This window comes from Sinocyclocheilus grahami, unplaced genomic scaffold, assembly GCF_001515645.1.
Source record: "Sinocyclocheilus grahami isolate Dianchi unplaced genomic scaffold, SAMN03320097.WGS_v1.1 scaffold671.1, whole genome shotgun sequence".
Lineage (NCBI taxonomy): Eukaryota > Metazoa > Chordata > Actinopteri > Cypriniformes > Cyprinidae > Sinocyclocheilus > Sinocyclocheilus grahami.
The window spans coordinates 142,544-154,890 of record NW_015505850.1 but is presented as its reverse complement, the minus strand read 5'-3'; the positions used below and the strand labels follow the sequence as shown (position 1 = coordinate 154,890).

The 12,347-nt window shown below is 40.5% G+C and overlaps 1 protein-coding gene across 1 annotated transcript in view; it reads left to right on the top strand.

Annotated features, from left to right (window-relative positions):
* LOC107558986 (protocadherin-16-like) overlaps positions 1 to 11,876 on the top strand; it is a 98,708-nt gene extending 86,832 nt beyond the window's left edge. Inside the window, exons 12-21 of the mRNA XM_016242699.1 lie at positions 1,662 to 1,787; positions 1,921 to 2,130; positions 3,387 to 4,253; positions 4,957 to 5,070; positions 5,152 to 5,363; positions 5,689 to 5,840; positions 7,377 to 7,507; positions 7,804 to 8,090; positions 8,347 to 8,485; positions 9,036 to 11,876. Coding sequence (XP_016098185.1) covers positions 1,662 to 1,787; positions 1,921 to 2,130; positions 3,387 to 4,253; positions 4,957 to 5,070; positions 5,152 to 5,363; positions 5,689 to 5,840; positions 7,377 to 7,507; positions 7,804 to 8,090; positions 8,347 to 8,485; positions 9,036 to 11,626 — 4,829 coding nt within the window. The 3' untranslated portion in view covers positions 11,627 to 11,876. The remainder of the gene's footprint in view (positions 1 to 1,661; positions 1,788 to 1,920; positions 2,131 to 3,386; positions 4,254 to 4,956; positions 5,071 to 5,151; positions 5,364 to 5,688; positions 5,841 to 7,376; positions 7,508 to 7,803; positions 8,091 to 8,346; positions 8,486 to 9,035) is intronic.
* The last annotated feature ends 471 nt before the right edge of the window (positions 11,877 to 12,347 follow it).

Genomic DNA, 12,347 nt, shown 5'->3' with positions numbered 1-12,347 from the left:
TCGCCCCCCGCCGATGAGCGCGAGAAGGAAAGTCCCTCTCTAAACTCATCGGCCAGGTCCACCTGAGATCCCCACGAGCTCATTCTCCTCCGTGCCTCAGCAGCGGAGGGTCCTGAACCGCGGGAAGCAGATGGCTGCCCCTCTTTCCTCGAAAAGAGAGACACCCAAACAAAACAACGCATAGATTGTGTGTGTCATCAGATGTTAAACAACGTCAACATGGATGCACACATCCTTAAATGCTTTGCTAGTGCTCGCCATAATGAGATAAATAGAGATCGCTCTTACCACAGAAATGCACGCTTCAAACAAAACAGTCAATGAAGACGAAGAAGAGAATTATGTGTAGCTCCCAGCGCCTATTTATACTATAGTCGCACCGGTAGTGACGTCATGGCTGTCGCCGGCCAACGAGTTGGTGTTTTTTCAATGTATGCTTCAGACACGGGTCACGACGAGGCGTCCCCCATAGCGACCCCTAGAGGACGCAGTGTCTCGTTCCCTACTCAGGGAACCATGGTTACATAAGTAACCTGAGACGTTTTCTGTGAATGTGTGCGAGACTTCCGGTCATTAGCCGGAATACTATATATAGGGAACTTCCAGGCAGGTGTGTTGAGGCAATTTGGAGCCAAACTCAGCAGGACACCGGCCCTCCAGGACCGAGTTTGCAGACCCCTGATGTAGACTAATGTCACGAGTGCCGCGTTTATAAGATGGCGTGTCAAATGTATAAGTGGTTCACCAAAACATATTGTTATCTAGCCAAACACGTTTTGCATGTGTCCTTTATTCGTTCTGTGCAACGTGCTCCCTGTAAATGGGGTTTGGGAAGGTACGTTGTCTGTGGACTCACAAAAACTTGCAATTTTGTACTTTAATCTTTAATTGATCTTGATGGTAGGAAAATCCTATATTATGGAATGTACATATGAGTCAGGAACATGATTAATTACGTTAATTTAGTATCACATTATGTTCTTTATTTAATTAATCACACTAAATTAACGTTTAATTGGCAGCCCTAATCATTTTGTTTACATTCCTCTGTATCTCTGCCACACAATGCCTCAGATATACTTGTTTGATATTAAACGGTACTGTCTGTGAAAGCACACATGGAGTGAGACAAGTAAATTTCCACCTTGTGAGGTTGGCGGTAGTCACACCATCCTCTTTAAAAGTGATTCGACTGTTTGTTTACCGCTAACATTTTGCTAAAAACACTGGATACTACAGCCAAACCCATCACAAATTAGAGTGTGTGGTTTTAATTGATGCCAGGGTGGGAGGGAGCACTGCATTCTCTTGGACATACTCAGGGGCAAATAAAATAGAAGGACCATAAACTTTCTCTCCATGAACAATTAGCGAGGTAAACAGATGACACTGCCAAATTGCTCGCCTTTTGCACGCGATCTACTGTCCAAAGACCAGGGGGAGGGTGATTGAGACCAACTGCTTAGACAGCAGTATTAACTACAAACAAATAAAAACGGCTGTGCCACTATTTTTACCCATTCCGTGAGAAAAGTCCATTGTGCAAAGTGAACACAGCCTCTTAAGAATGATGGGTTTTTCTCAGACGTGATGTTTTGGACTTGCATTCAAGGAAACTGTGTTAATTCATCTCTTATCATGTCTTTATGCTTTTTCCATAGGGCCCAATGGAATAGTTACATACGGAAGTATTGTAGGAGATGATTTTAGTATTCATCCGGTGACAGGAGTCATAACCACCACCAAGGCTTTGGACAGGGAAGCCCAAGGGGTTTATGCTGTTACAGGTACTTGCAGTTGCTTAATTGCAACTAAATAGTTTAATAGCATAGTTTGCAGTTTTTTTTGTTTCTGCCAATGTCATGTCACGGTTGGGCATGGATTTGTTTAGCCAGTTTATAACCTCTCTCTCATAAACAGTGTATGCCAGAGATGGTGGTTCTCCTCCCAGTTTCGCCAAGACCACAGTGCGCGTCACAGTGCTGGATGAGAATGACAATAGACCGGCTTTTGGGAGAGTGTACTATAGTCTGGAGGTGCCTGAGAACCAGGAACCTGTGACGCTCTTCACCATTAGAGCCACAGATCAAGACTCTGGGGACAGTGGGCTGGTTCACTACAAAATCACTGGTATTAATGCCATGAGCAATATTTATGTTGTATAATATTTGTTAAATATTATTATATATTTTATACAAACAGCTAAATGTTCACATATACTTGGTAATTTTCAGTCCTACAGATACCCATTAATCCTTCCCCCATTGTAGCAACAGTTAGTACAACCTCATCAGAACTAGAAAAAAAACTGTTTTCTTTTATATATATATATATATATATATATATATATATATATATATATATATATATATATATATATATATATATATATCTTACAATGTAATTTATTCATATAATAGCAAAGACACATTTTCAGCAGCCATTACTCCAGTCTTCAGTGTCACATGATCCTTCAGAAATCATTCTAATATGCTGATTTGGTGCTCAAGAAACATGTCTTGTTATCAATGTTGAAAGCAGTTGTGCTGCTAAATAATAATGATAATATCTTTAGTGATATTTGATCAATTTAATGCATCTATACTGAATAAAAATATTCTTTAAAGGGGTCATATGATGCTTTTTTAAAGATCATTATTTTGTGTATTTGGTGTAACAGAATATGTTGACATGCTTTAATGTTCAAAAAACACATTATTTTTCAAATACTTTACATTATTGTGGGTTCTCTATGCCCTGCCTCTTTTCCACATAGTGAGGTAGACATGTGGGGGCGTGTTAGAACGAGCCGTTTTAGGGGGGCGTGGCAGAGTCTTAACTTTGATAAAGAATATCTCTTTGGTTTTGAGACTTTAGTCTTTGCAACTTCAGGAATCTTATCAATGCACAATTAGCTTGTAACACTCCAAAGAGAAAGGAAAACTTGAAATCGCATCATATGACCCCTTTAAATAAAAAACAAAAAAAACTTTTGTATCATTTTGCAGAAAAGATTAATTATTCCGCATCATTCCACAAAAGTTAGTCAAACACTATCTGGCAGCCTGTACTGACATATGTACAGGAAAATAGACACAACTGTCATGGTTATGAATACTTAGTTAAAGAAAAAAAAATTCATTTGATAAAGTAATAGTTTAAAGGAAAGAAACTTTTTATTTATTTCTCTTACTTAAGAATTTTTTTTTTTATTATATTACAGGATATAATTATGAAATGGAATAAAAAATTATATAATATACATTGCACCCTTCACAGGTCAGCGTTGATGAAATTGATTAATATTGTTTAATTGCGTATACCCAGAGTGGGAAGACACTAACAGGCCAGATGACAACATTATTTTCATATCTTTCTTTCCTCAGACGGAGACCGTTTTGGTGATTTCCACCTGGACAGGAAATCAGGTGCGCTGTCTACTTCCAGGCCTTTGGACCGAGAGTCCAAAGCAAAGTACACCCTCACTGTGGAGGCACAAGACCAGGGTATACCATCCCTCACCAGCACTGTCATTTTGGACATCAGTGTCTTGGACCTAAATGACAACAGCCCAGTGTTCCCAAGCAGCAGCTACTCTGTGGAGGTATCTGAGGATGCATCGGAAGGGTCTCTTGTTCTGGAGGTTTCAGCCTCTGACAAGGACGAAGGGTCCAACAGTCAGGTGGTCTACTTCCTGAGCCGCGAATCCAGAGGCATGTTCATCGTGGACCAACACATAGGTCGCATTATTACAGCAGCAGCCCTCGACCGAGAAAAAGCAGCCTCCTACAGCTTCCAAGTCTATGCCATGGACTCCTCAGCCTCCAACCCCCGTAACACTTCTGCTGAAGTGACCATCTACATCTTAGATGTAAACGACAACGCCCCCTTCTTCCTCACAGACCCGCTCATCATCAATGTGTCCAGCAGTAGTCTCTCCAACCACAAGGTGCTGGCAACCATGAGAGCTGAAGATAAAGACTTCGGTGCAAATGGATCTGTTTTTTATCGGTTTGCGAATCCAGTCAAAGGCTTCACCATAAACTCCTTGACTGGGGACATCCAGGCCACCGAAAAGCTCCACGCGATTACTCAGAACCAGCGGACCCTCATTGTGGAGGCCATGGATCAGGGTAACCCATTGCAGTCCTCTCTGGGAGTTGTGATCGTGTACATCAGAGAGCAGAGTTACCAGGGCATCCGTTTCTCACGCAACACCAGGGATGTTAGCCTGCAGGAGAATGCTGCTAAAGGTGCGATTGATGACCTTGGAAACCAATACAGATATGTCAAATTGCTGTACATCAGTGATATCCAACTGATATTCCTGTATCTCAATCTAGAGCATGGCACTACACTCTCACAAAAAAAGGTACAAGGCTGTCTCTATGCTGGTACCCTGAAGTACAAAAGCTAAAAGGTACATATTTGTACCGTATTTACCCCCTAAATGGTACATATTAGTATGTTAAAAGTACATATTAGCACATTATGAAAGGGTCCTGCCCCAGTGACAGCTTTGTACCTTTTTTATGAGAGTATATCAACACCAAAGTCATGGGTTTGATTCCCAGAGAGACTACTGCATGAGCTGATAAAATGTATGCCTCATGTGCAATGTAAGTTGCTTTGGGTACAAGCGTCTGCCAAAATTGGATGTGGATGCCTAGTTTAGGATATTAATCTTTTACAGATGGAGCAATATTAACACATTTTTGGCTAATGCCCAAGTTTTCAAGTTTTTATGATAAATGTTGTGTGTTAGATGTTGGTAGTCTAAATGTAAAAATAAGGGAAATGAGATGCATGATTAAATATCCAATATTGGCTGTTATGATAAAACATCAATGTTAACCGATATGGTAATGACGTATTGTGCATCACTACAGTCTTTCATACATTCCAAGTTGATGGAAAATTTCCTTTTAATCAAGAAAGGTCTTGCATTTTGCATAGGTACAGCAGTTGTTCAGATACAGGCTCACTATCCTGATGGATCCAGCAGTGGCATTAACTACAGCATTTTCAGTGGTAACAAGCAGCAGTCCTTTAGCATCAGCCCCCACACAGGTATGATAGTAAATCTAAGTCTTTGCATGAATTTATTGTGATGTTTCACTATTAGTCATAATACATTCATTCATTATTTAGGTGAGATTTGGGTAGGAAGCTCCAAAGGTCTGGACTTTGAGGAGACCCCACGACTCCGCCTGGTGGTCAAGGCTGAAACTGCATCCTCCAGTTCCTTCATGGCAGTCAACCTTCTCCTGCAGGATGTCAATGACAACTTACCACACTTTCAACTTCACAATTACATTGCTTATGTTCATGAGGCCCAGGGCTATGATCATTCTATCATTCAGGTATAGTAATCTCCCATTTGTTTTCTCAGTGGTTGAGTCTTCATAAAAGCTGTGGAGTACAACATCCCTTGGCCTAAATACAGCATATTTTCAGTGCAAGCCAAAAGAGTTTCTTTTGCGTCTCCCACAATGTTTTCATTGTCCATGGTGAGAATATAGGCTCAGCTGTCCCACATAGCCACAACCAATTCCCTTTTTCAACTTCTTTTTTTCTAAATATTTTGAGTTCCAAGCCCAACATTGCTTAGAGGTTCATGTTACGCTCGAGCAGCTGTTGCAAATCTGTCTGTATTTTCATTGCCAAATTCACCGGTAATTTCCTCAGGTGTTGGCGAATGACCTGGACCAGGGTCAGAATGGGCAGGTGACCTACTCCATAAGGTCATCATCTATGAGCGGCCTCTTCAAGATTGACCCTGTCACAGGCAGTATATCCACTGCTGCCATCATGGACAGAGAGATCTGGACACAGACGAAGTACTAAGTTCTTCCATCTGCTTTCATAGCAGTTAAGATCGTTTCCTTTTACCTTTTTTTCCTTAAAAAGGAGTGATTGAAAAATAATGTCTTAAATTCACTTAAAAAAAAAAAAACTTAAATATTTTAAATAGCTAAGAAAAAAAAGTCATGCCCATGTATTTGTTGACGGAATGACACTTCTGTAGAGGCAGTTGCATGGATGTGGTTTAAACTTTTATATACTCTGATAATTAATTCTTATTCTTAACAACTTTATTAATCTCACAAGGGGCAATTAAAGTAGGGTAGTAGCATCACACAACAACTTAATACAAACATATGATATTACCTAGAAAATACAAAGAAATAAATAAGTAAAAAACACAACCCAACATGCTTCATAATAAATTCCATACAAAAAAAAAAAAAAACTGAGACTTTGAATTGTAAAAACGTATAGCCTCTGAAACAAAAGTTAATTTATATCTATTAGATGAATATCTAATGCTTCTGAATCTTCTTCCAGAGGGCAATACCTCAAAGTAAACCTTCAAGGGGTGAGAGTCATCTCCCGTAATACTACGAGTTTTCCGTAACATTTTTTGCTCGTAGAATTCTGCTAGACTCTGCAAAGGCACACCAATAATTTTTGAGCAAGTCCTAACTAAGGTCTGCAAACGATTCTCCTTCAGGGAACGAGGGTTACACAAGTAACCTAGACGTTTCACCTTGAAGGCGTTTTTTTCTAAAATCAATTACCATCTCTTTCGTTTTAGTAATATTCAATTGTAGTTCAGCTTCTCTGCACCACTCAAAGAACTCGTTGTGATCATTACTGTCATCACATTCTGCACTCGTTAACAAAGATAGAAAAACTGTATCATCAGCATATTTAACTACATGACAGTTATCCTTAGTGCTATGACATTCATTTGTATAGAGTATAAAGAGAATTGAAGACAGTACGCACCCCTGAGGAGATCCAATTGATGTAACAAGCGTATCCGACAACACTCCATTCAACATGATTCTTTGCTGCCTACATGTCAAAAAATCTAGGATCCATAAAACTAAGTCGTGACTCACATCAAATTCACATACAAGTTTTTTCGCTAAAATAATAGGATTCATTGTGTTGAACGCAGAGGAAAAATCAACAAACAGCATTCTAGCGTATGTGCCTCTATTCTCTAAATGTTGATGTATGGTATTTAAGAGCAAAAGCTTTGCATCATCCACACCTCTTTTAGTGCGATATGTATACTGCAAAGAATCTAACTTATGACCCGTAGCTGTGATAAGTTGTGACTTAACTTCCCTCTCTAAGGCTTTCATAGCTAAAGAAGTTAAATCAATGGGCCGAAAATCGTTAAAAGAATGTGACTTCTATCGCTTAGGAATAGGTATTATGTTATTAATCAATAAATATGCTTTTTATCTTTGATTAGTTTTAGAGTTTGCATTTTAAAACATCTTAAATTTCTTTCCCGTCAACATAAAAATAGTCTGTGAGAATGGCCAGACTCTGCTCTAATTATGTTGTTGTGTCTCCAGCCTGGTTATTATGGCAACGGACAGAGGCAGTCCTCGGTTAGCAGGTTCTGCCACTCTCACTGTGATCATTGTAGACCTGAATGACAACAGTCCCACCATCCCTGTTCCACGTGAAGTCCGGGTCCCTGAGAGTAAGTTGACTGCTGTTTGAACTCCATATCACTCCTGTAATCAATGAACTAAATTTCCTATTTTTTCTGGCAGACAAACAATGAGGCACACCATACTGAAAGATTGACTCAATTACCAGGCATTTTCTCGCCAAAGTCCTTAATGGTTATTTCCTGTCACTGATGTTGTACAATGTGTCCAATAATGGTGGGCGTTGTCTAGTAAAATGTAATACTTTTGAAAGGTGCAACCACAAACGGAAACAATAAATATCATTTTATACTGGGTTATCAAGATTGTGTATTTCTCTCTCTAGATACCTTGATTGGAACTGTGATCACTCAGGTCACAGGGAATGATGTGGACTCTGGACCTGCTCTCTCCTATTCCCTTCTTCTGGACTCAGACACTCAAGGGAAGTTTGGAATACATCGCTATGGAGGAGGGGTGTCCTTGACTGCCCCTTTGGACTTTGAAGATAGAACATGGTACACGCTGACCATCAGCTCCTCGGACTCCAAGCAACAGAGTTACGCAAATCTGACTGTGCTTGTGGAGGATGTGAATGATAATGCTCCAGTCTTCTCCCAGGACCTTTACGAGGTACGTTAGGAGAAATCACAGGTTCAGGATGAATATTGATAGAAAGAGTACATTTCTGTAGTTTATTTCAAAATTAAACCCAAGATGTTTGAATAATATATAGTAAACAGTTATTTGACCAATCAGAAGAGACTTTCACAGAGCCTTAATAATAACTGATTACTGGCTTTGATATTCTACCCTTTAAATCAAAATAAATTGATGCTGTGTACTGCTCAAAGCCATGAGTGTTAAGGCCGATTTATGTCTTTGGCAGGTGACTCTAGCAGAACACTTGCCAGCAGGAAGCTCAGTTATCACAGTAACTGCTACAGATAAGGACTCTGGAGAGAACGGAAGGATAACATACAGGGTTGTGTCAACAAAGGACATGTTTTACATTGACCCAAGCAATGGTAATATGTCATTTTGTTATTATTTTCTTTTTGTTTATTTTTTTCATCCGAATCATTGTCAGAAGTCTTGTAGAATTTATTTTTAAGGAACAAGACATAACGTGTTTTTTGGCATAGTGGTTCTCAGCAGGTTTTTCTTCAGGTCCCACGTTTTAGTACGTCAAGTGGCAATCTGATACAGTATCAACTTTATTAATCAAACTAAAGCAACATGAGTTCCCAAGATATGCAAAATTATGACAATGAGTAGAAAAAAATTAACTGGAAAATTTGCTAATTATAAACAACAGAAGAAGTGTGATTTACTAGCCTAAAGAAAAAAAAACACCACACCAAATATTGTGTTACTATTAGCCATATTACAAGTGACAGATCAGTTTATGCTTAAGGACTCTAGAGCTGGATGCATGGCATTCCAGGACCCTGTCCAGGATATTATTATTGGGTTGTCACACACAAGTTGAGAGAACCACTGTTTTTAAGCATGTACTAAAAGCCTTGATCTTACCTTATTATGTATCTTATCTTATAATGTAATTTGTTTACATAGGTACTCTGTTCGTCAAGCAGAAAGTTGAGTTTGACTCTCAACGCCCTTCCATTTTGGTGGTAATTGAAGCCAGTGATAGTGGAACACCTTCGCTGACCGCCCTTACCACAGTTCAGGTGCATGTGTCTGATGTCAATGACAATGAGCCTGTATTCCACCAGACTGAGTACAGAGCCTCTGTATCTGAAGACGAAGTTCCTGGTTCAACCATTTTAACCCTGGAAGCGGTGGATGGGGACTTATCTAGAGACAACTGCAGGTTTGATTTTGCCATCGCCAGTGGAAACATTGGTAACGCCTTCCAAATTGAGAGCAGTGTTCATTTCCTTGAGGGCCATGGATTTCGGACAGTTGGAACACTGATATTAGTTGATAAGCTTGACTTTGAGAGTGTGAATGGCTATAATCTCACTATTGTGGTCTCAGATCGTGGCATACCTCAACAAAGCTCAAGTGTTCCAGTTTTAGTCACTGTAATGGACACCAATGATAACCCTCCATCCTTCAGTAGGGCAATGTACAATGTTATTGTAAATGAAGGAGCAGAAACAGGAAAAGAAATACTTAAACTTTTTGCAGTGGACCCTGACTCAACAGCTAATGGAGAGGTTCAATATTCAATCAGTTCTGGAGACGAGTCTGAGCTCTTTTCTGTAGATCGGTGGACTGGGTCCCTTCGTCTGCAGAGGTCTCTTGGTAGTGAGAAACAGTCCTCTCACGTGTTCATCATCCAGGCCTCGGATAGTCAGGGCCTCTTTGCTCTTGCTCCTGTAACTGTCGAGGTCAAGAACATCAATAATAACAGGCCCTACTTCCCTCTTAAATCACTCACAGCAAGCATTCGTGAAAACCAGCCCCAGAATGCACTAGTTACCATAATACATGCCATTGATCATGACAAAGGAACATACGGAGAACTGAGATATTTCCTCATGTACAATTCCGGCAATGGAAAAGATTCCTTCCTAGTGAACCAAACATCTGGTGAGGTGCGAACCCGCTTTATATTTGACTTTGAGAAGGTTAATGCTTTCCATTTTATTGCTATGGCAATGGATGCAGGCAACTACTCAGCCACAGTCACAATTCAAGTCTTTGTGACTGGTGAAGATGAGTACGATCCTGTTTTCACTAACTCAGATTTCGCCTTCCATGTACCTGAGGGTGCCAAGAAAGGGCAAAGCATTGGCCAAGTAAATGCTAATGATGAGGATGGAGGGGTGGACGGCATTGTCCTCTACACACTCGCAAACAGTTCACCTTACTTTGAGGTCAACACGTCTACAGGAGTGATATCCCTCAAGATGGATGCATATCATCGACATATAAGCCGGTCCAAAAGAGAGACACGGAAGATGATGTTGGATGTTCTTGCCCACAGTACTTTGGATAATTCCCGAAAAGCTTCTGCCCAAGTCACAATTGATGTCACCCATACATCATTCGGCTTGAACAGAGACATAAATGTGGTGCTTGCCAGTGCTATAACAGCTTCCTTGGCAGCCATTGTGTTCCTTATCATAGTTGTTGTGGTGATATTCCTCTTGAGATCCCAAAGGTACAAAGAACAAGAGGCTTGCACCAGAATCATAACCCATGGTACCGTTCTGGAGAGTCTTGAAGATTCGAAAGTTCCAGGGGGTGATAAGCTGTATCATCAGACTCTTCCTGGGTATGCAACAGAACAAACTGGGAGCGGAGGAGGTACCTATGCACGAGGTGGGTCTCTTGACCCATCTCACTCCAGTGGGCGTGGTTCCGCCGAAGCTGAAGCAGCAGAAGATGATGAGATCCGGATGATTAATGAGTATCCTCAAGTTTCCAGCATCTCCTCCTCTATGCAGGAGCACATAGCTGCTCGTGGGCCTGACTCTGGGATCCAGCAAGATGCAGACCAGCTCTCTGACATTTCCTGTGAGCCCGGGATGGATGCAAACCAATGGTTTAAAGTGAAAAAACTGGGAAGTTTAAGTGGGACACTACTATCAAGCCAGTTGCCAACTTATCGGGAAGAAGGAGGTGGTTATCTCGGGGTTGGAAGAGGGCTTAACATCTCGCATCCGAAAGATTATGCTTTCCCGGAGGATGGTAAGCCCGCTGTAGATGGTTCTCTTACAGCAATTGTGGCTAGCGACGAGGAACTACGGGGCAGCTACAACTGGGACTACCTCCTTGATTGGTGCCCTCAATTTCAGCCTCTGGCTAATGTCTTTACAGAAATTGCCAGATTAAAAGATGAGAATGCGCCACCTAACCCTCGGCGCCCATTTCATCCCAAAGCAAAAACTGATCCCAAGCCCAGAATTGACCCTCCTCCCCTTATTACCTCTGTAGCTCATCCAGGGGCTAAAACGGTTTTGCCGAAACCTGCTGTAGGCCGAACATTTCCTCACCTGTCCTTATTGCGGCGATCTCCCATTGACCATGATGGCTCTGTTTCCTCAATAGCCATGTCTCCAAGTTTTTCTCCATCGCTTTCGCCACTTGCAGCCCATTCCCCAGCCATTACTCCTTTTGGAGGTCACTCTTCCTCCATTAACAGTACAAATGAACACTCCTTAGAACATGAGGAGACAGAACTGAGGATTTAATGCTGTCTAAGGAGAGCTCACCAGAAAGAATTCCCACCTGCTCAGGTACTCTAAAAATGCCTCTCCTCTGGCATAGTCCTCAACATCATGTTGTATGTAATGTTGCCCCACTGGCTGGCCAGATGTTTCAGAAAGCGGTGCTTTTGTCACCCTTCTTTAGACTTACTGACTTGAGTTGTAAAACAAGTAAAAAAGACTATTTTATAATGCTGTTCTAAAAATCCTGAAGATCAAATGACATTTCACTTAGCCCAGCATTTGCACATTTTAAAGGACAGTTATATTTGATGTCAATGTTTTCTAAGAAAAAACACTTTTTGTATTTTATATTTTTGTACTGATGTTTTTTGTTTAAAAAGAATGACATATGTCAAATGGTTGCTATAACCCGTGATTTTATTGACATACATTTATATTTGTATATATGTGGCCGTAACAGTATGTTTGTTATCAGAGCTTGTTTTAGTTTATTAACAGTTGCCGTATGTTCAGTATTAAGCTCTTAAATGTTTGGGAAATGTGTTTTTCTGTCAGTATTTATATATATAAAGAAACAGTAAAAAAATGTACAGTATCTGCAAAAATACCAATGTACACAGTCTTTGAAATTTATGCTGCAGACCACAGTGATCATATTGATTTGTACATGCTGCTTCCCCTCCCTTAGCTTGACTAATGGGAACACAATTGTAGCTTATTAAACTAAATATACAACCCCCCC